Raw genomic sequence first — 26,790 nt, 5'->3', positions numbered from 1 at the left:
TGGAAATGCTATGAATGCAGACTACAAGTCTCCCAGCTGTTAGTCACAAATTCAAAAATGGGATGAAAGCCTCAAGCAGCTCTTGAGTACTATATTGTGCAGAAAGAACCAATAGATGATATATCCAAAGATGGTTCTGACATAACTGGGAAATGAAAAGAATGCTTATGGTAGTTTCTTGCTATCTGGTTGAGTTAAAGCTTGGTAACAGCTGTACAGAGGAAGATTAGCTACTGGTATACAAAAAAAAGGTGGTATGAGGGTCGCCCAAGGGCTGTCTTTACCTGTTGGCCTGTCTAATGAGTGGGACATATTTCTTGTCAAGACGCTGAATTCGCTGATTTAAAGGCACCCTCATGGGTTCTCTGGCTGAGCGATGGTTTGGCAGTTTGTGCAGTTATGCGGGAGCAGCGCCCCTCGATCTAATAATTGAGGAAGCACCTATGCACCTGTAGTCCTGCAGTGGCTATCCAGGGCTTTATTGTTGTTCCTGGCAGCTTTCCGTACTGCTGCTTCTGGAATAAAATGGATTCTTGAGCCAAGGAGTCTGGGTAATGCCACTGAAAATACCAAAGACAACTACACTTGTATGGAGCAACAGAAGAGAGGTTGGTTCAGAAAATAAGCAAATTCTGGTTAACCTACAGGAAGTGCAAGGGTGGTTTCTGCTGTGCAAGTGTTTTAATGTCCACCTCTGTAATCTGCTTTTTAAACTTTCTGCAGCAACATGAAACATTCCTACCCAATAAAGACAGAGCTGGCTTTTTGATAGGTGATGGAGCAGGTGTAGGAAAAGGAAGAACCATAGCTGGAATAATCTATGAAAACTATCTCTTGGGTAGAAAAAGGGCAGTATGGTAAGTACAGAATACTCAAATATGAATGTAACATCTTGGTGGGTTTTTTTTTTGCTGTCTCTTCATGGTTGTGTTGTGTTTGCTTTCTTCTAGGTTTAGTGTTTCAAATGATCTGAAATACGATGCCGAAAGAGATTTGAGAGATATTGGTGCCAAAAATATTTTGGTCCATTCATTAAACAAGGTGTGGAAATTTTTTACTATGTACAGTTGAGACAAAAACCATTAGGTATGCTTGTGTGAGATGTATGTTAAATGAATGCTATGTGTTTTAGAAGTTATGCTGAAACTTGCTGTTCGTGGTTTTGTTGCCTTTCTGCTTACGCTATTGCGCTAGAACACACTTGCTTAGAGTGTAATATAACAATAGCTGTGCCAGTGCAGTATTCTAACTTATTTTGTAACTTTTTATTGTAGTTAAAATAAGCATACTATATGCAGGAAAAACACAGTCTTCCAAAGTCATCAGAATAAATTCTTAAGGAAGAATAATCTTGAACGAAATGCAAGGGTGGAGGGGACATTACAAGTATCCTAAATTAGCCAGATGTTGCCATGGTATTAAACTATTGCTACAGGCATGATATTCATCCCATTGTTCAGGATCAGGGTGTTAGTTCCCAGTTGTTGAAACACACGAGAATTACTCAAGAGTATGGGGAGTAGTAATCTGCTCCTGAATTCTCCCATTGAAATTTCTAGTTCTCAGAGGCACGACCCTTCAGCTGTTTTAAGCATTTGTTCTACAGAATTAGAAGGGTATTCTCTAGGGTTGTTCAGTTACAGATTAAAGGGTGTTTGTAACCATAAATTTCAATTCAGAAAGGTTTCTAGGGGTCCCTCAGCTTTAGAACTACAAAACAAACCTAAAAGGGCACAGGCACAAACTCACCAAGATAAGGTATGTTCTCCAGAGAGATGTTCAGTTTCTTTAATTTTAAAGCTATTTAAACATAAATAGCTTTAAAACTAGAGAAACTGAATGCCAGCTATGTAGAGGCAAGCATTAACTACTCATGTTTTGCTCTGGGTTCAATTTTCCTCCAGTTTCAGACAAATTCAGTGCTCATAATTCAGACAAGTTATTTAAATTTTGTTCACCTCTAATAAAAGCTGCAAAATCTGGAAACTGCAATTAGGAAATTTAAGGTTAAGAGTTCTGCTATTCACTTGCCTTGGGTATATTTTATGGAAAGACAGGGTATACATGTAGCTAAATAGAATAGAAATAGAAGTTAACGTCATATTGCCATTCATATTCCTGCATGTAAATCTTGGTGCAACCCTACATTAATTAGTTTAGTGGAAATGGAATGTTGGTTGTACAAGTTTGTAATTGAAGCTTAAGGATCTAATTAGCTGTGCTGGTGTTCCACACTTCTAATCTTGTTTTTATATTTTAGTTCAAATATGGAAAAATTTCTTCCAAACATAATGGGAGTGTGAAGAAAGGCGTCATATTTGCTACCTACTCTTCCCTTATTGGAGAAAGTCAGTCTGGAGGCAAATATAAAACCAGGCTCAAGCAGCTTCTTCACTGGTGCGGGGATGACTTTGATGGAGTTGTATCTTTTCTGTGTTCCAGCTTGTTGCAATAACCAAACCTTCCCCAGGCCCTTTAAAACTGTTCTGTGAAGATTAGCAGATACTAAGAACAATCCTATTGCAGGTTTAGACAGGAAAAAGTCCTACAACTCCCAGCATTCCCCAGCATGGCTGGCTGGGGAATGCTGGGAGTCGTAGGAATTCTTCCTGTCTAAACCTGCATAGGATTGTGCCCTAAAGCTCACTTCATTGTGTAGCTTAAGCATTTGCATGTTGCTAATTTTAAATTCCAGGATTGCCAAAAGCTTGGAAGCAGATACTTGCCAAATGTAATGCTCCTCCTAAATGTAGCAAAACGTTTTATAGTTAACTGCAAAGAATGGCACTGAGCATAGGCAAGTCCAGTTAATTCATAAAAGGCTATGTTGATCTTTAGGCTGCAACATTGAATTAATATGGCTAGATACATATATTTTTTAAAAATTGACTAAAAATTTGCCCCAATTAATTGGATGGCACTTCTTTTAAAAATTATTTGTTTGTAATAGAAGTACTTATAAAAAGTGCTGATGGCAAGCACCATCTTGAGGCATTCCCACTTCTCTCCAAAATAGGAGGAATGCCTCTTTTAAGACTATGCCTGCTGCAACCTGTGCATGCACCATTTTAAAACAAAGTGTGCTTCTTGCTTCAGAAATACTGTTTTATCAATATGCAAACTGTAATTGATGACTAAAACTTGTACTATTAATAGATAATGGCTGCGAGTAGTATCTGAGAGCAGGCTCCATTGAACATAGGGGGGTTACATTTACATCTAAACAAATGTGCTTACGGTTGAGGCGTGATTTCTTTAATTGGGTGACAGCCCTAGCAGTCTCGCTGGCTAGCTGTCTGCAAAAGCTACCTAGGACAATAAGACTACTGGGATGAAATGTTGATTTCTTAACGGTATACTCAGATAATATTTGACGAATGTCACAAGGCTAAAAATCTTTGTCCTGTTGGCTCCTCAAAACCGACTAAGACAGGCTTGGCTGTTCTGGAACTGCAGAATAAACTTCCAAAGGCCAGAGTTGTTTATGCTAGTGCCACAGGTATGTGCGACTTGTTAACTACTAAATGTGTGTTGCTTTTTTGTTGCTTTCAATTGGTGGAAAGGTGCGTAATAAAATAAATCTGAGTTTGCTTTCAGGTGCATCTGAGCCACGCAATATGGCATATATGAACCGCCTTGGGATATGGGGTGAAGGGACTCCGTTTAGAGAGTTCAGTGACTTCATTCAAGCTGTTGAAAGAAGGTGAGTTCTTGAATCTGCTTGCCAGCCAGTGTGGCATAATATGAGGAGGGGCCATAGTTCATTGATGGAATACACGCTTTATATGCAGAAGGTCCTTGGTTAAATTCTCAGTAAAAAGGTTCATGGGTATGATCTGTTGTAAAGACAACCCAGAGTACGTACGGGTTGTTGTTGAATCATGGGTTGTTGTTGAGTCATGGGTTATCGTTATGTGCAAACCCTGCACTATAGTTTAACTATGGGTTGTTAACCATGGACAATCCAGAGTTCACAACCAAGCAACAAGCCATGGGTTCTCTGCCTGGGTTATTCGTGGTTAACAACCCATAGTTAAACCATAGTGCAGGGTTCGCTCGTAATGACAACCCACGATTCAATCATAACTCATACTCAAACCATACTCTGGGTTATCGTTATGTGCACACCAAACCAGTATAAGACAGCTTCATATAAAGTACTCTTCATTAGCCAGTTGCATGTGGTTTTAGCAGATTTCCCTGTTAAGGGGACAGCTCAGGTCTTTGAAGGGATTTTATTTGCTGAAGGATACAAAGACAAATTTAAATTCGGAGGAGGGAGAAGTACTTCATTCAGTGCCTACAAACAGAATTGACATTATGCTAAATTCTGGGAACAGCTTGAAATGGGGAGATTTGGCCAGTCTAATCATAGGCAAACCAGAATTGCTTTTTAGTGTAATATAGTAAGGTGACCAGGAAAAAGCAATGGAGAGGCAAGAGGGAAAACAAGCAAGCTGAAGCATCGATTCTTAAAGTTAAAAAGCAGTTTCAATAATTACCACTCCATAAGCTCTGCTGAAACTCCTGAACTGTTTCCATTCATCATGGAAAGAGTTCTGTAGTTTCAGCATTGCTTATGGAGTGTCCTTGCTTCCCATTTCTCTCTTTTGCAGCCTACATGTGCTTAAGTAGCATAGGGTGCAGCAGTTAGCCTCTCTCTCTTGTGTTCAAAACAGAGGCTCTTAAGCTTCTCAGGCTGAAGTCCTATGAGCACTTACCTGGGGATAAGCTCCGCTAAACAACATGGGTCTTATTTTTCAGTAAACATTCATAAGATTGCCCTATAAATTTAATAAGTGTCAAATAGTAAAATTGTATATGCCAATTAAGATAAACATGATGTATTTTATGTTAAAGTGATAAAATAAGTCTGTTTGCTAATGCATTGCATATATTTCCATTTTGTCACAACATTTCTGTATGTTCCCCCCCAAATAGCTACACTTCTCCATAGCTTCAACATTTCTGGAAATGTTGTGTCCCTTATTTGTTCCATATCATCAGACATGCGTGCAGTGTTAGGTTTTCACAATGTGTTCTATTTGAAAGTAATTTCCGTGTTTAAAATTACCTTGATTTATCCTTTTTTTGTCTTCAGAGGTGTGGGTGCCATGGAAATAGTTGCTATGGATATGAAACTAAGAGGAATGTACATAGCAAGGCAGCTGAGCTTTTCAGGTGTGACCTTCAAAATTGATGAAGTTCAGCTTTCTCAGCACTATGTGAAAATGTATAACAAATCTGTGAAAATGGTAAGGATACTTAAATATTTGGCCGTTCACATGGTTGCCTAGGCACTGGATTTTTTGAGCATTTAAAGCTAAAAATTTTCCCATTTGTAACTTGTATGTTGCAGTTCCTGATCCAGACAGATATAGAGATGTTTAGGTTCCATTGAAATCAGTACCACTCAAGTTAGTCATGATTAATTTATCCCATTAATTTAGGTGGACTTAAGCACAACTAAGTTCTCTCGATTGAGACCCAAGACTGAAGTTTCTTAGCCTGCTTGTAATATGGAGATTATGAATATTTCCTTATAAAACTGGTTTCCCTGTTTTGATTAGTGAAGACTTTAAAAGCACTTTTGGAAACAGATGCCAATCGATTACTATTAAACCACTCATTGGAACGCTTAGCAGCCAGTTCAGCCTGTTTGTACAACCCATAAGGGGTGGCTGTAGGATTAACTTTACTTGTCCCAGCTGTTAAAACTTCAGGTGCATGTCTTGTTCATCCTAACGTAACTGCAAGCTTCAAACTGAAAATAAAAATACAAATGTTACAATTATTGGCTCGAACACTCACTGCATTGTGCAGGGGTGAGCAACTGGTGGCCTTCCAGATGTTTTGGCCTACATTTCCCATCACCCCTCACCATTGACTATGCTGGCTAGGGTTGATGGGAGTTGTAGGCCAAAACATCTGGAGGGCCATAGATTCCCCACCCCTACTGGAGAGTAATGGTTCACAGGGAGCCCTGGTGTTTCTTGGTGAGAAGATCAGTAGGCAGCAGGTCAGCGGATGTTTCTCTGAAAGACAAACGGTCCACCGGTGCCAATCTTGTCCTGCAATGTTCAGCATTGGGTATATTCTAGGCTGTGTGTATGGTCAGTACTCTGCGTGAATTGACTGCGAATCTTAGAACATGGTTCAGCAAGCAAATCAATATGTAAAGTATATTCTAAAACTAGCAAATTAAAATACTACTGTGATATACCAACAATTCTTAAGACAGATTATCTGAGGCTTTAATTTCTTTTTAAAATCTTGCTGTGCTGGTGATGTTACATTGCACAAGTTCTTCTCACTTAAGGATGCTATGAAAAGTGATGAAAAACTGTCCGTTGTTCCTTTTTAGTGGGTGAGTGCCAGAGAGAAATTCCAGCAAGCAGCCGACCTCATTGATGCCGAACAGCGGATGAAGAAGTCAATGTGGGGTCAGTTCTGGTCTGCCCACCAGAGATTTTTCAAGTACCTCTGCATAGCCTCCAAAGTGAAAAGGGTGGTGCAGCTGGCACGAGAAGAGATCAAGAATGGCAAAGTAAGTTTCCTACTTGCAAACCATGGCTTCACTATCTCGGAAAGGTAGTGACCAAAGACTTGGAGTGACTTTAGTGCAAGAGAAACATATGCCTTGTATATTTTGAATAGCTTTGTACCTGAATAGTGTGTGTGACCATTTTTCCTTCCAGTGTGTGGTCATTGGGCTGCAGTCCACTGGGGAAGCAAGAACTTTAGAGGCTTTGGAAGAAGGTGGTGGTGAACTGAATGACTTTGTTTCCACAGCAAGGTAAGACTCTTACTCCAGGACTTTTGGGGAAGATAACTGTTTCTAAAGCTCTTGAAAAATCCAAAGCATTGTACAATAAAACCCAATGTAGGTTCCGCCCACAAACTTACAGTCTTCAAACTTGGACAAAGGCAGGGCACACTAGGTTGGAAATGGAAGAGGATGGGCTACTGAGGGATATAGTTAAGGATGCAATCCTATGCATGTTTAGACAGAAAAAGTCCTACAACTCTTGCCAGCTGGGGAATGCCAGGAGTTGTAGGACTTTTTTTCCGTCTAAACATACATAGGATTGCACCGTAAATGTTTCAAGGTTCTTTATAAACCGTTCAGGGGAACTGTGATTATACATACATACACACACACACACACACACACACACACTTCTTCCCTCCAAAAAAGCAGGGTTGCTTTTATTCATCCATTTTCTAATTTCATGTCATGGGCTGTTTAATGGTGAGCGTGTGCAGTCTGCTCTTGGGTTTGTGTCTGACATTCAAAGCTGATGCACAGAAGCCCAGGGATTTCTAGTGGTATCTTATCCTGGGTGAAAAGTTGGCCTTTGGCTCAAGTGCAGTGCAGGTTCCAGTTTTTTTCAGCCAGGGTTGTCAGCACACCATATAATGAGTCTCTTTGGGACAACATCCAACAGCAGTTACATGCCTGCTTCTGCTCTGTTCTCAGTTCTGTATCCATTTAATATGGTAACATCTGTAATCAAGCACCAGTTCTTCCACTAAAAGTTCTCTATCCAGCTCCCTCTACTCACCACGGCTTACAGAATTTAAAAATCTACAGAGGGTATGAAATGTTTAGAACATCCTCTGCTTTTGAACTGTGGTGCTGGAGGAAAATTCTGAGAGTGCCTTGGACTGCAAGTTCAGACCAGTCCATACTCCAGGAAATAAAGCCAGACTGCTCACTAGAGGGAAGGATATTACAGGCAAAACTGAAGTACTTTGGCCACATCATGAGAAGACGGAATACCCTGGAGAAGATGCTGATGCTAGGGGAAGTGGAAGGCAAAAGGAAGAGGGGCCGACCAAGGGCAAGGTGGATGGATGATATTCTGGAGGTGACGGACTCGACCTTGGGGGAGCTGGGGGTGGCGACGGCCGACAGGAAGCTCTGGCGTGGGCTGGTCCATGAAGTCATGAAGAGTCGGAAGCGACTGACCGAATAAACAACAACTGCTTGATTAGAACAACAGGGAAGGATGTTACAACTGATATTACTCCCAGAGGAAAAGTTTAGACTAGTGTTTTGTCTGAAGCTCTAATGTCCTATGGCAGTTGCTACAGACCTCTTTAGTTTCATTCGTTGCTGAAGTACAAGCATACATATTCCTTGTGTGTAAGTTGATTTTGCTTAGATATTCCATCTTGAAATTACTAGGACAAAATGTAATGCAATTATTTTGAAAACCTTCCTTATCTCTCATTGGAAAATTATTTTCTGATCTAAAAAAGCAGTTTGCATTGCCTGAAACCCAGGCTTGTGTGTAGGAAGCAAACCTCTAGGAAGAGGGGCGGGGGGCAGGTGCAGTGATCCATAAGTGGAGCTGCAGCCTTCTGTGTGTGACGTTGCCATGCATATCTGATGCTGGTCTGACTCCATAGAAATTGCGGTGCCACATAAGAGACGAAAATGGTTTCGCAGGTATCTGGTTCCTAAAGTTTTGGGCTTTATGGTTCAAGTAGCAGACCCTGGAAATTCATTGGTGGTACCCAGTATAGTGTAAATCACTGAAAGCCCATCTCCCAAATCATGGGCTGTTGTATTTTTGTACCATGATGTAGTCCTGTGGGCGGGCTCATCTTGAAAGGTGGGGCAGGAAACCTGTGGCCCTGTGGATGTTGGAGTACAATTCCCATCATCCCTGACCTCGGTCATGCTGGTGGGAACTGATGGGAGTTGGAGTTCAGCAACACTGGGGAGTCACATGTTCCCCACCCCGACTGAAAACTAGCTAACCCCCATCTGATTACAAGTGTAAAATTCTTGAGGCACACCCTTGGCATGGCATTCCAGGCAAAACCAAGACTGAACAGTATCTACATGGAATAGTGCCTGAAACAGCTCAGACCTTCTTCAGGAAGGTGTTCCGTGGACGGCAGAGTTTAAGGATGCTGGGGGAAGAAGCCTTGTGGGTGGCTCTTCAAAGGAGAAACAATAGTTTGAACACGCTTCTTTTCCCTAATTCTGCAGGGGGGTATTTCAGTCTCTCATCGAGAAACACTTCCCAGCTCCTGACAGGAAGAAGCTTTTTAGCTTGCTGGGAATAGATTTGTCTGTTCAAAGTAATAACAACTCTCCTCGGGACAGTCCTTGCAAGGAGGACAAAGTAAAGAAGCGCAAAGGTAAGAGATGAGATGCTTTTGAAGTCGTGGTGCAATTCTGCCTGAATATTTTTTTTAGTTCAGAAGACATGCTTAAGAAAGGGTCAGGGGAAATTGGCTAATAAATTCTGTTCACAGGTGTGCAAGTAACACTGATCTCCAGTAGCTTAGAGCAGAGGATCTTGGTATTTGGTGGTCTTGCAAAAAATACATCATGAGCCTCACTGATATTTACACATACTCAAGTGCAATTTTTATCTTTGTCAGAGCAGTGGTGGCTACCTTGTCCTTACCCCTGCTGTGCAACTGTTGACTTGAAGTATTTACTACCTTGTCGCTTGCTCCACTATCTGAAAGAACCTAACCATCCGGGGTTGTGAAAAGCAACATTAATGTGAGCCATCTTTTCGCAAACCGCACCTGTTCAGTTTTCTTTAGGAAAGGCTTGGGTAGGATTCCTGCGCTATATAGAGCTGTCTTTGTGCAGTTTTTAAAGAGAAGTAACTGCTAGAATTCCTCAGGTAATGGGTCCCAGTCTTTATAGAATTGCTCCCCTTTCTAGACTTAATCATGGGTTTTCCAGTGCACCACAGCACACATGGAAACCTCAGTGGCCTCACTCCCACATCCGACACCAATCCCAGCAGCACTGTCAAATGGACCAGCCTCAAAACCTCGCTGCTCCCACCATCGCCTGCATCCCCAGCTCCTTCTCATTAATCCCAGTGCATTTGCAATTTTCACTTGGAGAAGCCCTGAACTGTGACTGCTTGTAGGCCACTTAATGTAAGGGATACTGTATTTCCTCGGTAGAAATGTTGTATTGGTTACCAGTGCTTAAATATCTACAAAGCCTTTGCTAATAAGCCATAGAGAGTATGGGGTCAGTGCCACTGTCTGATCCCATCTGCTCATTCCCTTTTGTATGAAAAAGGTGAAGAAATAACCAGAGAAGCCAAGAAAGCTCGTAAAACTGGAGGGCTGGCAGGGAGCAGTTCTGACGAAAGCTACAGCGAGTCGGATGTCTCAGACAATGAGGAGAGCGACAATGAGAGCTCCCGGTTTTTAAGCTCTGGAGATGACGATGACTTCAACCCATTTAGAGATGAATCTAGCGAGGATGATGAAGATGGTGAGTCCATATGGGTATCTTATTTGTAATTTAAAATTTCTTTTTAAATTGTTCCACCTGCCTGCATGTTCTGTTTACTATAGTACCCCTTCCTAGTGGTTGAATATTGCATTAGCTGTTGAATACAATATTTACCTCTTCAACAAACAGCTTCAGTACATGATTTCACACTTTTCAGGATGCCGGTTTTTTAATTGCTCCTTTATTTTTCTTTGTATTCAGACCCCTGGCTAATTAGAAAAGAGCATAAGAAAAATAAAGAGAAGAAAAAGAAGAAAAGCATAGACCCAGATTCTATTCAGAGTGCCTTACTAGCATCTGGTCTTGGATCAAAACGGCCCAGTTCTCTCTCTTCCACGGCTGTCACCTCTTCTACTACAAATACATCTAGTATGTTGAATATGAAACTTCTGAATTGGGTTTTGAAGTTGAAATACTCCTTCCAGCAGTGGAAGCAACACTTTCAAGTTTTTAAGCGCCCCCCCTTTTTTGTTTTTGTAATCTGCAGCTAACAGTAATACAAATACCAGCTATGTAACAAGTCAAGATGCTGTTGAAAGAGCCCAGCAAATGAAAAAAGAATTGCTTGATAAACTGGAAAAACTATCAGAAGATCTTCCTCCTAATACACTGGATGAGCTTATAGATGAACTGGGTGGTCCTGAGAATGTGGCTGAGGTAGGTGCTTCATCACAAATGGGATGCCAGCAGGTGGGGAGTGGAGAAACAGGCTTGTCTGTAGTTTGAGCTGTTGTGGGGTGGGGGGACAAGAGGGAATTGTGGCAGAATAGCTGCAAACTAAATATAGGTTGCCTAATATCTTTGAAGCATTAATGATATCAGATAATAAAATGAAGCATAACTTTATAAAATGACAAGCATTAGGCCCTCAATCTTCCCTGTGCCTTTGTATTCATTGACCAGAACATGGGAAGGTGGTGGGCACGTTTACCACTTTGTGAGCAGTTTATGACCAGAGTTGCTTTGCGTTAATATGCTCTCAGAGCTAAAGGAAACAAATCTCCACCTGAACTGAAAAGCTGCTATTGCCTTGGTATCTTAAAAGAAACTTGGTTTCTCTGAGCATTACTCACTAATGAAGTTTACATGTGTGTGTAATGAAGGGGGCTCCCTAGATTCACAAGTTACATTGCACTTTTGTTTCAAGTAGACTTCAGAACTAACTTCCAAGTTCAGATAGGGGTCTCTCTCAGTCTAGTTGTCTTGGAATGAGTGAGGCTGTTCTCACGACAGCCCCCTCTGAGTTATTTAGCCGATGGTGAGGCTGCGGCGCATGTGGCTGCCATTTTGAATACACAGCCCCGGTTTGGGGGCTGTCGTGTTGTGTGAACTTGAGTGTTAACCCTCGCATAACCCCAAAGCGGCAGCTACTTAAGCAGCGTGGCACACACAGGCACAGTGTCTCATCCAAACCCAGTTGTTGCGTGAGGCCAAACACACCTAATCTCAAGCAGTTAGGCATGCTCGAAGCAGGAGTGATGTTCAAATAATTTAATTGGGCCGCATCTGTGTCAAAAAGGTATTGAGACCCTTTCCCATGGTTACTTGTATGCCAGCAATGCACGTGATATATTATAAAGAAGAGGTTTTGACAGCTCCTGCCCCAGAGGGCTCATAATCTACAGTGGATACAAGACAGCACCAGAGGAGAGGGAGGGTAATGGAGGCAGGAATAAATAGGAGAAGAATATGTCATTACTTCAGTTACATGTACTTAGTTACAGTAGGGTATTGAGTCTAGCAGGATATCCCAAAGGCTTAATGGAAAAAGTGGATTTTGAGGAGGGAATTGAAGTAAGGGAGGCACTTGCATGGAGAGATAGTTTCAGGCATAAGGGGCAGCAAGGGAGCTTGGGACAGTGGAGAAGGAGGAGTGAATATCACAAGAAAGGAAGTATCAGCCTATAAAAGTGGAGAGCTAAGTAGGGGGCAGGATGACGAGGCCAAGATGGATTCTGAAGGTAAAGGATAAGCTTATTCAGGATCTGGGAGTGTACAGGAAAAAAGCCATTATCGTGATTTAAGGAGGGATGTCGGATGGTCAGAGTGATGAAAGACGAGTAGCTTTGGCAGCAGAGTGCTGGATGGATGTAAGTGGCCAAAAGTAAGTTAGTGGAATACTGGAGAGGAGGACAATGCAGTATTCAAGGTGAGAGAGGACCGGGCATGGACCAAAGTTTTTGATGAAAAGAGAAAGGATTGGTTTTTTGTGACATTGTAAAGAGTGAAGTGACAGACTGAATATGGGGAGCAAAGGGGAGAGGAGACTCAGAAAACCAAGGCTACATGTCTGATCAACTGGGTGGATGGTGACATGGTCAATGGATATAGAGAATGAATGAGGGAAGATTAAAAGTCCAGTCCTGGACATACTGAGCTTGAGATGACAATGAGACATCGAAGCAGAAATATCACAGAGGCACTGGGAGATGCGGGATTGGATGGGTAGAGAGGTAGAGCTGGGTGTCATCAGCATATAGGTTGTACTGAAACCCATGACTATTATCCTGACTGCCTTGCAATTGATCCCTGGGGATGCTGAGAATTCCTTGTTGGAGCTCCATAGCCCAATCTCAGAGCTGGAGTCGCTAAGTTTCATCTTGGGGTGAGAAATGTATTTTTCCTATCCACTGTTTTTCTCAAACTGGAAAAACTGAGTACTCTTAAAAGCAGCCTGTGTTATGGCATAGGAGCCTGCTATTCAAAGAGACAAATAAAATCCTACCTGGGTGCACACAAGGTCTTGGATGTCCATTAGCTGCTTGCATCCTGCCAATCACTGTTCCCCCACCCCCCAAAAAGGTTCTCCCCTCCAAGGGTGTGAACCTACAAATACCATCGGGACACACAACAGAAATGGGCAGCATGTTTTGTCAGATAAGCTTGTTCTTGGGCATCCATAGAAAAGCACACGACGTTAATTGGAAGTATTTCATGGGTGCCCAAAAGCATTATATAGCATGCTAAAACAGTTCATTGTTCCATAGATGACAGGTCGCAAAGGGAGAGTTGTGAGTAATGACGATGGCAGCATCTCTTATGAGTCAAGGTCTGAGCTTGATGTTCCTGTTGAAATCCTAAATATTACGGAGAAGCAGAGATTCATGGATGGAGATAAGGTAACCATGTCCATTGCTCTTGGTCTTTTCAAGTAAATGTTCACATAAAATAGCCAGTGTGGTGTAGTGGCTAGAGCATTGGACTGGGAGCCGGGAGATGTGGGTTCTAGTCCCCACTCAGCCATGGAAGCTCACTGGGTGACTTTGGGCCAGTCACAGACTCTCAGCCCAACCTACCTCACAGGGTTGTTGTGAGGATAAAATGGAGAGGAGGAGGATAATGTAAGCTGCCTTGGGTTCCTTAAGGAGGAAAAAAGGCAGGATGGATGGATGGATGGATGGATAGATAGATAGATAAAAATAGATCGACAGGCCTCAGGCATTCTTGGCAATACTTTGCTCCAAAAAGATGACGTATTTCAGCACCAGGCACAAACCGCCCTCTACTCCCAGGTATTTAGTGGCATTTTATGAGGCATCTATGTCTGCTGTTTTGAACAGGTCTGTTAAGGAAAATGTTTATTTAAATCATTTTTAGCTGTTTATATTGATTTAATTTTTCACTGTTACATTTTTTTAGACTATTTCATCACGTTGCGTTTTTTGTAATGCTGGTGTATTTTTTTAATGAATTGTTGTAAACTGCCCAGAGAGCTTCAGCTATGGGGCAGTATAGAAATGAAAATAATGATGATGATGATGTGTCAGTCTGTCAAGGACAGATGGAAGGTCATACCTGCTTCAGTGAGCATATGTTGCTTGTGCCTTAGCAAGAAAAACACACCTGTTCCAAGTATGTTACCTTCTGAGCATCCCATGCCACAGTCACCTTTTTCTCATTACAAACAGTGGGCTGGTTGCAGAATATCTGCATTTTGCAGGAAGAACTTGCTGGATGTCACCTGTGACTTGCTGTATGTCACCTGTGACTTGCTGTTGTGTTTCTCAAGTGCCTGCAGCCTGGCCTATAACAGTACCTCCCTGTCAGTTCAAAAACTTGCCCCATCGAACCATGATCCAAGCTTAGCATGTCTTGCTAAATTGCATTTCCCCCTCCGCTTTCACCCATCTTCTACCATAAAGAATATTGCCATCATCTCTGAAGCAGCCAGCTCAGGAATATCTTTGCAAGCAGACCGAAGAGCCAAGAACCAGAGGCGAAGGGTGCACATGACCCTGGAGTTGCCATGGAGTGCGGATAGGGCGATACAGCAATTTGGTGAGTACTTTGATCTTGGCTTCACTTGGAAAGGATGTTATTGTATAAACTGTTTTTATTGTTGTACATCGCCCAGAGTGGCTGGGTGACTGCCCAGATGGGCGATTAATAAATTTAATAAATAAATAAAAATAAAAGGCTGTTCTTTGGTCGGGCACATGGGCCAAGTTGTAGTATTTGTAATTAAACAGTTTTAACAGAGCATTCTGAAGCACCCAATTTTAATTCAGTTGCTGAACAAATGTCTGTAATCCCATAGATGGACTAGAGTTCAGTCTATGCTAGGTTTTGCACAACATCAAAAGATAGTGAAATCTGACCATTTTGGCTTTGTTGAAGTACTAGAACAGATCTTTCCACTTCTGTCTATACTGAATTGTCTTTTTTGATTGCCACAAAGACCAAACTACTGTACACCATTCATCCTGTGCTTATGGAGGATATGGCTTGCAAGCCATTAATTCAAGTTTAAAACATGCACAGGTTGAATCTTAAGTTCAATAAAACGTGTTTATCCTCCAAGGGTGCTAAAGGTGAGGGTTAGTTGTCCCGTTTGCCCAAGGGCAGGGCAATACAGATTTGCTTAGGTTTGTCCCTTCTGCGGAGAGAAGCTCTACCCAACCCTGTTCTGGTCTTGCCTGCTTTGCAGAGACTACATTTTCTCCAGAGCTCCAATGTGCTCCAGGTATTTTTTGGCAATGATAATGGTCTGGGAAACTTCCTGTGCTTGTGGACTGTTCCCATTTTCTGTGTTTTTCTGAGTGAGGTGCAGCCCTCTTCTCTCCCCACCCCCCACACTTCACAGGCCCATTGTGCCTCACTCTTGCGCCACATATTAGTTAGGATGCACCCTCAGTTCACTTCCCTGTGGCTGTGCATAAAAAGGATTGATAGCAGTTTGCAAATTGTCATTCAGAAAAGTGTCTCCCGTTACTGATCTTCTCGTTGAGGAACTGTACAGCATTCGCCGGTGCACAGTGAAAGCTGTCAGTTGAGACTGTAGATTGAACGACTGTAAAGAATATTGCCTCTGCAGACACATCTGCTTTCCCATCACACATTTTGAGAGTGGTGGTGCTGGTGGCTTGAGTGAATAAAATCTCTTTTCTGCTTAATACCCAGGCCGAACTCACAGGTCCAACCAAGTTACTGCACCAGAGTATGTCTTCCTAATTTCTGAACTGGCAGGAGAACAAAGATTTGCATCTATCGTTGCCAAACGACTTGAGAGCTTGGTAAGGGGCTAGGACATTGGCAGTACATTAACAAATTGTGATTAAAGGTCCAGGAACTGGAGGACTACTTTCTTGGTCAGTGAAGGAGTACAGCAGGGAGGAAACGGTTAACTCCCACTTCCGTAGAAGGCAAGGGGAGAGTCTGTGATACTTGAAAACAAATATGGGGAAACATTCATGGAGGAAGTGAGTTTTCTCCGTTTTCTTTTGGACAAATGGACACTCGGTATAAGTTATTATATAGAGGGCCGGCCCCACCATTAGGCAGAGTGAAACAGCCACCTCAGGTAATGGATGTTGGAGTGTACTTGTGGGGAAAGCTCTGCCAGCCTCCCAGTTCCCCTCTGTGGGAAGACTGGCCTGTATCTGCTATGTGGCTTTCCCTGCACTCTGTAAGCTAGCCCACTGTCCTTAGGTGTAGTGCAGTGTCCCATCTCTAGTACTGAAGTAAGAATCCAGTCAGCTTCTTATGTGGTATATCAGCGGGGGGGGGCGGCGGCGGGGGGGGCGATATTTTGTCCTTCATCTTAGGCAGCGAAATGTTTTGGGCCAATCCTTCTGATCAGATTGAATAAGAATCTTATGTGAACACATTCAGCTGTTGGAAATGTGATGTTCATCGTGCAGGCTTGTGCCACATTATGTCCCAAGGCTCAAGCATATTGGCTTCAGATAATACATTATTCAGCAAATTACCAGGATAATGGTTTATCACGCTTTAACAGTTCTTAATTTAGAAGATGATAGATCTAGAACAACCTGGTTGTTCACTATGAACTTGTCAGTATCTGCAAAAATAGTTTATGCTCACTGTTGGAAGTTCTCCAGTGTTCCTACTATAACAGAATAACTTGTGTAAGTATTTGAAATTGAATCATGCAAGTGTGTACAAAGAAGCCAGTTCTAGAGATTTCCCTCTCCTGGTGTAAAAGTGTCAACCCACTTTAGTTACTAAAACCAGAAAACCAGTTTAGAATGAATGGATTTGTGAGTGATGTGAGTTGTGTTGTAGCTGTCCTGGCTTTCTTGGTTTCTTGTATTCTGTTCCCCTTTCCTTTGATGTTTGAAAGTTTTGTTTTAAATTAAAGATGTGGGGTTTGTTTTTTTTTAAAAAAAGACCGCTGCATTTAGCAGAGGTGGTTGTAGTTTTTTTAAGGACAGGGGATTTGTCTGCCTTGGTTCTAAAGCTACTGTCTTATAACAGGGAGCTCTCACTCACGGTGACAGAAGAGCAACAGAAACAAGAGACCTGAGCAGGTTCAACTTTGACAACAAGGTAAGAATTTTAGTCCATATGAGTAAAGCTCTGTCCTACTCTGGCTGTATTTGGAAAATGAATAGTTTATTGCTTTGTTATTCTTTGCTAGGTAGGGGCCCTTGCATTTTAATATACCTTATATTTGTATATTTTCATATAAATATCAAACATATAAATTGATCAGATTCTGGATGTGAGAGGCAATTGCCCTAATTTTCTAGAGAAAGAATGTGTTAACCTTTTAGAGAAGGATGTTGATATCGGATGTTGGTTACATGAGCCGCTTCTCCCTTTAAAATAGTATGGCCGAAATGCATTGGAAATAGTCATGAAGTCCATTGTGAACTTAGATTCCCCGTTAGTGTCTCCACCAGCTGACTATCCTGGAGAGTTCTTTAAAGGTATGTGAATTCATTTTTTTTAATGCTAAGTTGGGAATCACTCTTTTATAAGTGAAGGGAAATTATTTTGTAGAATGAATTGAAATTGAATTGTGTACTCTATTCAGTTGATTCAACTATATATACATTCAGCAGCTCAGTTAAGTTGATTTAATTGTTCCTGTTGTGACTGTGTGATCTGTTTTCTGCTACTTGGATTACGGAACCATAAATCTTACTCCAGTTATCGAATCATTAGACTTTGAAGTGGTAGATTTCACCACTTGTTCATGCTGCTGTATTTTAGAACTCTTTATGTATGTTGAATTGATGTAAAATTTTAAAATAAAAATTTAAAGAACATTTTATAAACTTGCTGATGGTACTTAAGGGTGGGACCCATGACACCCTCTGTAAGCAAACCTCCCTCTTCTCCTAGATGTCCGACAAGGTTTAATAGGTGTGGGCCTAATAAATGTAGAAGACCGGTCAGGGATTCTAACACTTGACAAAGGTATTCGCTCTTTAATGTCTGTATTTGTTCTTGTAATGTCTGTATTTGTTCTTGTAATGTCTGTATGAATGGGAATTATGAGTTACTGTGCTGGAAAGGTGGGGAGCCAGATGTCAATAGTCATCAGCATCCCTGGCTAGATAATGCAGCTTGTAGCCCTGCAATGAGCTAAGGGAGAGCAGGTTTATTTGTCTAGGATAGCCTTCCCCAACCTGGCGGCCTTTAGATATGTTGAACTAGAACTCCCATCATCTCCAGCTAGAATGGCTGTTGGCCATACTGGCTGGGGATGATGGGAGTTGTGGCCCAACACATCTGGAGGGTGCCAGGTTGGGGAAGGCTGATCTAGGATGTTACCTTCATTGTGGATGAGTAGATAAGCATGTATGGGCAGGGGGAGTAGGTGCACTCTGTTGCTTTTTTAAATGAAAAATCTGTGCATGCAGTAGCTAAGTTCAGCAACTTGTGGCAATTATACAAGTCAAGCCAATTTGTGTAGGTGTGTCATTTTTGCTAGTTTGCCTAATTCTGGTTTTGCTACTTTATTTATTTATTACATTTATATCTTGCCTTTTTTCTCCTTAAGGAAACTGAGGTGGTGTACATAATCCCGCTCCTCCTCCATTTTATCCTCACAACAACCCTGTGAGGTGGGCTGAGAGTCTGTGACTGGCCCAAAGTCACCCAGTGAGCTTCCATGGCTGACTGGGTACTAGAACCCGGATCTCCCGACTCCCAGTCCAACACTCTAGCCACTATGCCCAATCATGGAGGGTATGGATAACATTGGGGCAAGGAGCTATGCAGGGTGTTGAAGTATTTCCCCAATCATCTAGAGATCTTGGAAACCAAAACTGATCCTGAGGAAGCTGAATTCTGTGCCTGATACAGTACTCTGCAGGTGTTCTGTGCTCCTGCAGAATCGTGGTACAGGCATGCTTAGAGTTGGCTGATGGATGACACTCCTGACAATTCAGTGTATTTACAAAATGGACTTTCCAAATTCTTGCTTAAACTGCTTCATCCCCTCTTGTTTTAGATTACAACAATATAGGGAAATTCCTAAACCGTATTCTGGGTATGGAAGTGCATCAGCAGAATGCTTTATTCCAGTATTTCTCAGACACGCTAAACGCAGTAATTCAGAACGCTAAAAAGAATGGAAGATATGACATGGGCATTTTAGGTAAGTGCAGGAGTTCCCACCGTGTGTTGTGCTAAGCCCCCTTCAGATGGTCCAAGTTCTTCCCTATCCAGTAATGGAGGCACATGGAAACAACCTCTTCATTCTGCAACTGCATGCTGCCCAAAGAAAACCCCTTGGATCAGCAAGAAGTTGCTGCCAAAGCCATGTTGTACAAGAACTATGCAGCTGAAGTTGCTCAGACCTGCTTCCTCGATAGGTGCCTACTGCCCTCTCCCCCCTTCCATAGCCACCAGTTCCTGTGCCTTTCTCTGCTGCGTACAGTGGCTTATTGTGTCCCAGGCCTAGCCCCCATATTGCGTTGGGAAGGCCTTGAGTTGGCAAAGCGCACCGGTACCCTGCTGCCCTTGAAAATCCCTGAGAGGGAATTGTATTCTCCCTCGGTGGAAGAAGGTATCCTGAGATAAGTTATTTCTCCCACTTGCTTCACAGTCAGGGCCATGTTGATCATTGCAGACTTTTATACTTCATTCTGTTTTATGTACCATACTGATATAAAAATATGCATCTTGTGACTCTTGTTTTTCCCCTAAAGATCTGGGTTCAGGAGATGAGAAAGTGAGGAAAGCAGATGCTAAAAAATTCCTAACACCAGGATATTCTACCTCAGGGCATGTTGAATTGTACACTGTAAGTTGGTTCTTTTGGTTAGCTTGGCCTTGAGCGTCTAATAGCCTTCTTTGAAATGCTGAACTTGTGGTTTCAGTGCTTCTGCCTAAACATCCTTTCTGCTTTAATGTATATCCTAGATAAGCGTGGAAAGAGGGATGTCTTGGGAAGAAGCTACTAAAATTTGGGCTGAGCAGTCTGGACCAGAAGATGGATTTTATTTATCGCTTCAGGTGAGACTGTGTTTTCTGGAGATGTCCGGTCTAATTTTTTTGGGTAAATTGGGTTGAATTACTCCAGCCCCCTGATTGGAGTGCAGCAGTGAGAACTGCATACAAAAGTTCCAAGTCTGATTGCACCATAGATTGGTATAGAGGCATAACCATACTGACTATTATTTTTTATCCCCTTCCTAATGCACCATAGCATGGAATTTGTCTTTTTCCCAACCGCTGCACACTGGGTTAAGATTTTCATTGCGCTTTCCACCATAACTCCGAGATCGCCTTCCTGGTCAGTCATCGGATTTATATCTGATTTTCCCACCATTTAGGCCTTCAAGGCGGTTAAGAACATGTAACCTAGAGTTGTTTGCATTTTCTGTTGGCATGGGCTTCCACATGTAGATCTAATGAGCTAGACCAAAGCAACTGGCACCCCACCCCATGCCTGATGTGTCTACTCCAGGTGTGGGCAGAAGGTAGATTAGGATCTACTAATAGATCTCTGTGTTATTTGCAGTAGATTGAGTGTGTGTCTTTTGCACCTGGTTCTGGTTGGTGGATCTTGGGGCACTAACGAAATAGACCCATCAAGCCTGAAAGTTGCCCGCTGTTGGTCTGCTCTGATTTGGTCTGTCTTGCCCTTGAAGGTGGGACAAATATCTTGCACTCCATGTAAGCACCTTTGGACAAAATCCAGGAGCAGAACTGAGAGCTAGATTAGGAGGTCAGGGCTACTCCTCCCACAGTTCTTCCCACATCTGGATACATGACAGATTGTAGTCAGACTCTTCTGTCATCTTCAAATGCACACTCAGACATAGAGGGTTGGAGCCAAAAGTGTCTTTTTGCCCGTGCAAGGGCACCTTTGTATCCCACCCAGTGTGTCTGGCTTTCCAACTAACTTTTCCTGTGATGCTTGGAATGGCAAACAACGTCAAAGGCCTGTTAATGCAGTAAAGCATTAAGACTGTAATCTTACACGCACACTTACAAGGAAGCAATCTATGCTGAACACAATGGGACTTCCTTAGTAAACATATTGTAGGATTCCTGTGGCACCTTAAAGACTAACAAATTTATTCTGGCATAAACTTTTGTAGACTACAGTCCACTTCCGTGGATGCTTATGCCAGAATAAATGTGTTAGATTGTGATGTGAAGCTATCACCGTGAAGTCTTAGACCCTTGCTTAACTTCATTCCGTAGATTCTAATTCTGAATCAATATATGTCCCCTAACTAAATGGTGTTCAATCCTAACAGCATCTTTTGTGTGGGTTTTCTCTATTCCAGATACGAAATAATAAGAAAACTGCCATCCTGATGAAAGAAGTAAATCCCAAAAAGAGGCTTTTTCTGATATATAGGCCAAATACTGGAAAACAACTGAAACTGGAAACCTCTGCAGACATAAAGAAAAAATACAAAAAGGTTAATTTAAAAAAGAGCTTGTATATAAATAATGAAGGGAGGTCATCAAAATACCACATTTGTATTAAGCTTATAATCTTGGGGAAGGGCAAAAGCTAAATACCCTTTGGGTGCAATCCTATGCATGGTTGGACAGAAAAAAGTCGTGCAACTCCCAGCATTCTCCAGCCAGCATGGCTGGCTGGGGAATGCTGGAAGTTGTAGGACTTTCTTTTTCTCTAAGAGTGCAATGAAAATTCATTGACACTAGATGTTAAGTGATGTAACATGGTGTTTGCTTGTACTTGCGACCATCCCCTTTCTGTCCTTCCCTTCGTAAGTTCTCCCCTGCTGCTTGCGTCTTCTAACCTGGGCTGCTGTCTGCCACACACTGGGTAACTATTCATTTATCAAGGCTAAAGGCCATTTCAGGCATTTTTATGCTGTACATAAGATGTTGAAGCCCAAGCGCAGCAAACACGTGTGTTATACACAAGATGAGAGGCTACTCGTAGGAGGAGCCATGAGTAGTACAGCAAATGTGAGCTTCCGTCGGTGTACATATGTCCTTTGGCCCCTTTCCAACCTTTGTGGACCGCATGTAGTGGTGGCGGGAGCAGTGGCAGCAGCGTTCTGAATTGGAGCTGGTTGGCAGCACTTGCATTTTCCACAATGCCCCTGCCGTAGCATTGCTCTGAGGGCATTGTGTAAATTAAAGTGGTACCACCCAGTTCTGATGCAGAGCGTCAGCCACTGTGCGAAAAGTTTTTGAAGTGGAGCTCAGGGTGCACATCATCAGTGGGATGCTCCCAGGGCATTGGGGTCTTGGCATCTGCCTCAGGATGCCATGTGGTGATGCCAGGCCTGTATGTGGCTAATTTTCCCCACCTGCATTGATGCTGCTACATAGAGTTAGACCAAAGGCTATGAGGAGGAGGGCCGTGCATTGAGGGTTGCAAGCAAACTCATTTCAGGTGAAGCCGTGAAGATTATTGGTCTAGCTGGAATTATTTTGATTACTTTATTATTTCTTGTAATTCCCACAAGCTTCCCCATCTCTTAGTAAGAATGAGGGAAGCTATAATTTTGGTTCTCTTTAGCAACAGTGTGTTTTGGAGTGTCTGCTCTAAGTGCTGATTCCGGTAATGGCTTGATCTGGACTTCCTAGCCCTTGTCTCCTGAGATAAAATTGAGATTGTGACTGCATGTTATTATTAAGATTTCTTAGACGTCTTTCTCAAAAGGGATTCCAGGCACCCTATAACAAAATGAAAACATACAACATTTAGAACAGCTAAACCATTCACTAAAATACAACCTGATAAAATAACTAAAACATCAGTGGCAACTATAAACAATTCAACTGATGCATTAAACAGTGCACAATATGCCAACTAATACCTAGGAATAGAAGAAAGGCTAAATGTGGTGCTGAAAAGCTGGCAAAGCCAGGTAGGCCTCACCTGCATTGGTCCAGAAGATATGGATAATTCGAAAATATTTTTTCCACAGGACCTAATCAGTTTGCCTTTTCAACTCGTTTGATTCCAAAATCCACACAGATGCGCTCTTAGGACGAGCTCAGTTTTATCATGTTTTGGGGGTACAAGTGGGCAACCTGATTCCATCAATACTTATTCGAATGTGTAAGTCCCCCTGAATTCAGTGGGACTCCCAAGTAAGGTTTGCATAGGATTGCAATCATAGTCAGTTGAAGAGATCCTGTTGAAATACTCCTCCAGAGCATCCATAAAATAAGTGGCGTAGGGCCCACTCAGACATCATGCACAAACTGTGGCTTGGTGTATTGTGTGAACTTGCTCTGTGGAGTCTTGGGCTCCCATGTGGTGTATGACATCTGCCTGCTCCCTGTGCACATGGCTTCTTATCCTTGTTTGAGACAAATTATGGTGTTCATCTGAACAACTAAACTATGGTTTGTGCTTGTCTGCAAACCTAGTTTCTTTATTCAAACTCTCAAACTATGGTTTGCTGTAAAGAAGGCTGGGAAGTCGCAAGTGTGGCTAGAGTTCTTCAGCTGTTAGGTTCCTCAGGCTCGGCTCATTCATGTAATGTCAAATCATGGTTTTGCATTGCATCTGAATAGACCTGTAACCAAATCTGGCTGTCATACATCTGTAACATTTATTTTACTTTCAGGTACCTTCTGATGATGCTCTAGCTCACTGGCTAGAGCAGTACAAGTCATCCGCAGACACTTGCACCCACGCGTACTGGTGAGTACTTACAGTGCTATTGAAACAGACTATGCACGGTTCAAAATGCCACAGATGCGCCAGCTTTCCCAAAGTTGCCTGTGGAAATAGAAACTCCACGTGGGTATATCTTAAGTATTTAGTCTCCCGTTCCTCTTTCAGGAGAGGCAATTGCAAAAAGGCAAGCCTGGGTCTGGTTTGTGAAGTGGGCTTGCGCTGTCGGACCTACTACGTCCTGTGCGGTTCAGTGCTGAGTGTCTGGACGAAAGTGGAAGGAGTTCTAGCTTCAGTGAGTGGTACAAATGTCAAAATGCAGATTGTTCGGCTAAGGACAGAGGATGGACAGAGGATTGTAGGTGAGTCTGATCATTTGTCGTCTTTTGGTCCATGTGGCAAGGTACACAACCCCTCTGCAGTGAACTGTACATTGGTCCATGCGGCAAGGAGTCTCTCTGGCCTGGATCCCAAACGCTGTACAACTAATTCCATGCACTTAATGGAGCTTTTGGTCTGCCTTGAACAAAAGACTTCCCTCCCTCTGCTCAGCATTGTTTTTTCCCTGAGACTGTATATTTGAACTTGCGGACTGTTTTTCTTCTGTGTCATGGAAGCAGCTTACATTGAAAAGCAAGGACCCTGGTTTTTAAAACAGAGGAAAAATCCACTGGGTGCACACCACAATCTGTTTAGCACAGCTGAAATAGGTTTTTCACTCAACCCTCTGTACCCTAAATGAAACAAAGTGGGACGAATAGTGGTCAAACTTCTTTTGTTGTAGCCGGATCCTGTGTAGAGGGGGAGGACAGTATGCTATCCTAAGTGCACAGGGAGCTGATCTTCAAGCAGGATAAAACAGACAGAAGAACAAGTTTCTTTTAAGGTTCACAGTAGCAGCCCAAATCCCTCTCTTGGTGGTACTTTTTTGGAAAATGTGCGATGTTCTAGACCATATGCATACAGCAGCCCTTCCCAGCCTGGTGCTCTCCAAATGTTTTGGTCATCAACTCCCACTAACCCCAGTCAGCATGGCCAGTGGTCAGGAATGCTGGGAGTCATAGTCCAAAACATCTGGAGAGCACCAGGTTGGGGAAGGTTGGCATACAGTACAGCGTCTGGGATTGGAGTATGACTGGTCACCATGAATTACGAGATCCACAAAGTCAACGATGGCCCCCAGGATATAGGTCAAGGGTGGGCAGTTAGTTGAAGAACAGTGGCTTGGAGTCAAGGCAAGACCATGTAGGCTGTTCATACTTTATCAACATCTGTGAAGTAAGACCCAATCCCCTCTTCTGTTGCAGGCTTGATCATTCCTGCAAATTGCGTATCTCCCCTTATAAATCTCTTGTCGACATCAGACCAGTCACAACAACTTGCAGTGCAGCAGCAACAGATATGGCAACAGCATCACCCACAGAGCATTACCAACTTCAACAATGCATGAGAAAGAGCGTCTTTGGTATTTGGCTGTAAAAGCATATCATTGCATTTTTTTTTTTTTTTTGAAATATCAGGGACAGATTCCAAAGAATTAACTTTCAGTTCCATCATGCTCTCTTAGAACTCTGCAGAAGTAAAGAGGCACCTGAAGGGTGGTCAAACTGAAAGCCAAACATTGCTTTACAGTGGTCCATGTGTCCTTTTTGTTTATTCCCCTGTGCTCTTTGTAGTACTTCTTTTTACAATTTGTTTTTGTCCTACTTGACAACAAACCACAACTTTTTGTTTTTGAAGAGGCTTGAAAATTCCCAGCCAAGCTGTCATTCTCCTTGTCATTCAGTGCTCAGGGTTTAATGCAGTACATCGGTGCCATTGCTGTGGGAGAGGTCCTCAGATGCATGTATTTTGAGTTCATGTATAGAGACAATATATATATATAATATTGGTGGTGACAGAGGTCTCAACCTATTAAAAGAGTACATTTATTTAAAAAACAGCATGAAAATCTAGAAGTTTGCAAACCATGCATTCGGGATTGTTCCCCATTTCTGTTTCGGCCGTGCATGTCTTTGGATCGGGCATGAGCAAGATCTCCCTCACACAGAGTCAACTTGGAGAGACAGACAGACAATCTCAGAGCAGCATTGAGGATTGCATTTTTTAAAAATGGCATCTGCCCAGCGATTGCATTTTCTGGCTTTCTCCTAGAGGTTATATATTTGAATCCGCAACATGTTTTTGTGTGTGTGATGAAAACATCTTAAATTTTTAAAAGTTCTTTTTTTTTAATGTATTAATGGTGTTCCTAATGTGTGCTGCAAGAATGGCTTTAAAAAAGCCTGATTTCTTTTTCTTTCCCCCTCAAATGTTTCCTTTATCCAGTAAGGTTTCAGGAAACTCAAGTGCAAATTTACTTCCATTTCACGTTACAGCCCTTTTTTAAAAAATTGTTTTTTGTTACTAAATACCTTACTTGAGCTGTAAATTAGACATTGGGGGAGGGGGGGGGCGGCACGTGAGGGTTCGGACGTATGTGCTGCGTTTTTTTCTGTTGCCCTGTAACTTGAATACTTTTTGTTTATGTTGTAAGACATTGTAGAGTTTATCCTGGAGCTGTTTAAAATTGTAAATGTAAAAAATGTGAATAGTCACTTATCTAAGAATATGGGTAAGTTTTGTTTTGCCTATAATAGTAGATGTTTATAAGAAAGTGAAGGACAATGTTTGTCATTTTTCTTCTTGCTTGCACAGGTTGCACTATTGAAAATTTGAGATTGTATAAACCTGTCCACAGAACTGCAAGATACCCAAATCTTGTAGGTGTCAAATTAAAAAAAAAAACCCTATTGTTCTAACAAGCGACGAGTTCTGTGTTTAATCAGGCAATTGCAGTTGTAGGAACACTTTTGTGTTTGTATTATGGGATGAGTTTATGCCACTAATTCCCAAATGGTGTGCCTCAAGATCAAACTGCTAAAAGCTCCTGTGAGTCTAGAGCACTTGTTTACAGGAGGTTCCTTGCTGACTCTTTGCGCGCTGTGCTGTTCTGACCTTGTCTTTTTCAGATCAGCTTCTGCCACATTTCTGGATCAGCTGTGGATCATTTAGCCATTCCTGGTGCAGCAAAATTATTCACCATCTGAGGAGGATGCTTGTTGCCTCTGCCAGAATCTCTGCTCTGTGCTTGCCTTGTTCCAATCAGTAAGCATGCATAGATCAGTAGTCAAAATGCTGG

General features: G+C 42.3%; 1 protein-coding gene across 5 annotated transcripts in view; it reads left to right on the top strand.

Annotated features, from left to right (window-relative positions):
* SBNO1 (strawberry notch homolog 1) overlaps positions 1-26,413 on the top strand; it is a 39,915-nt gene extending 13,502 nt beyond the window's left edge. For all 5 annotated transcript variants that reach the window (XM_084819311.1, XM_084819309.1, XM_084819310.1 and 2 more), the window contains 25 exons: positions 724-857; positions 951-1,041; positions 2,261-2,422; positions 3,364-3,499; positions 3,598-3,703; positions 5,102-5,255; positions 6,365-6,547; positions 6,699-6,796; positions 9,005-9,156; positions 10,070-10,267; positions 10,490-10,657; positions 10,776-10,945; positions 13,276-13,407; positions 14,431-14,566; positions 15,689-15,801; positions 17,006-17,077; positions 17,361-17,460; positions 17,879-17,953; positions 18,993-19,139; positions 19,693-19,787; positions 19,907-19,999; positions 21,283-21,420; positions 23,560-23,636; positions 23,778-23,971; positions 24,917-26,413. In XM_084819311.1, the coding sequence (XP_084675437.1) occupies positions 724-857; positions 951-1,041; positions 2,261-2,422; positions 3,364-3,499; positions 3,598-3,703; positions 5,102-5,255; positions 6,365-6,547; positions 6,699-6,796; positions 9,005-9,156; positions 10,070-10,267; positions 10,490-10,657; positions 10,776-10,945; positions 13,276-13,407; positions 14,431-14,566; positions 15,689-15,801; positions 17,006-17,077; positions 17,361-17,460; positions 17,879-17,953; positions 18,993-19,139; positions 19,693-19,787; positions 19,907-19,999; positions 21,283-21,420; positions 23,560-23,636; positions 23,778-23,971; positions 24,917-25,059 (3,267 nt within the window). In that variant the 3' untranslated portion in view covers positions 25,060-26,413. The remainder of the gene's footprint in view (positions 1-723; positions 858-950; positions 1,042-2,260; positions 2,423-3,363; positions 3,500-3,597; positions 3,704-5,101; positions 5,256-6,364; positions 6,548-6,698; positions 6,797-9,004; positions 9,157-10,069; positions 10,268-10,489; positions 10,658-10,775; positions 10,946-13,275; positions 13,408-14,430; positions 14,567-15,688; positions 15,802-17,005; positions 17,078-17,360; positions 17,461-17,878; positions 17,954-18,992; positions 19,140-19,692; positions 19,788-19,906; positions 20,000-21,282; positions 21,421-23,559; positions 23,637-23,777; positions 23,972-24,916) is intronic.
* The last annotated feature ends 377 nt before the right edge of the window (positions 26,414-26,790 follow it).

This window comes from Heloderma suspectum, chromosome 13, assembly GCF_057233095.1.
Source record: "Heloderma suspectum isolate Gila_16-S chromosome 13, 16-S_ref, whole genome shotgun sequence".
In the NCBI taxonomy this organism is placed as follows: Eukaryota; Metazoa; Chordata; class Lepidosauria; order Squamata; family Helodermatidae; genus Heloderma; species Heloderma suspectum.
This window is presented reverse-complemented; position numbering and strand designations above follow the sequence as displayed.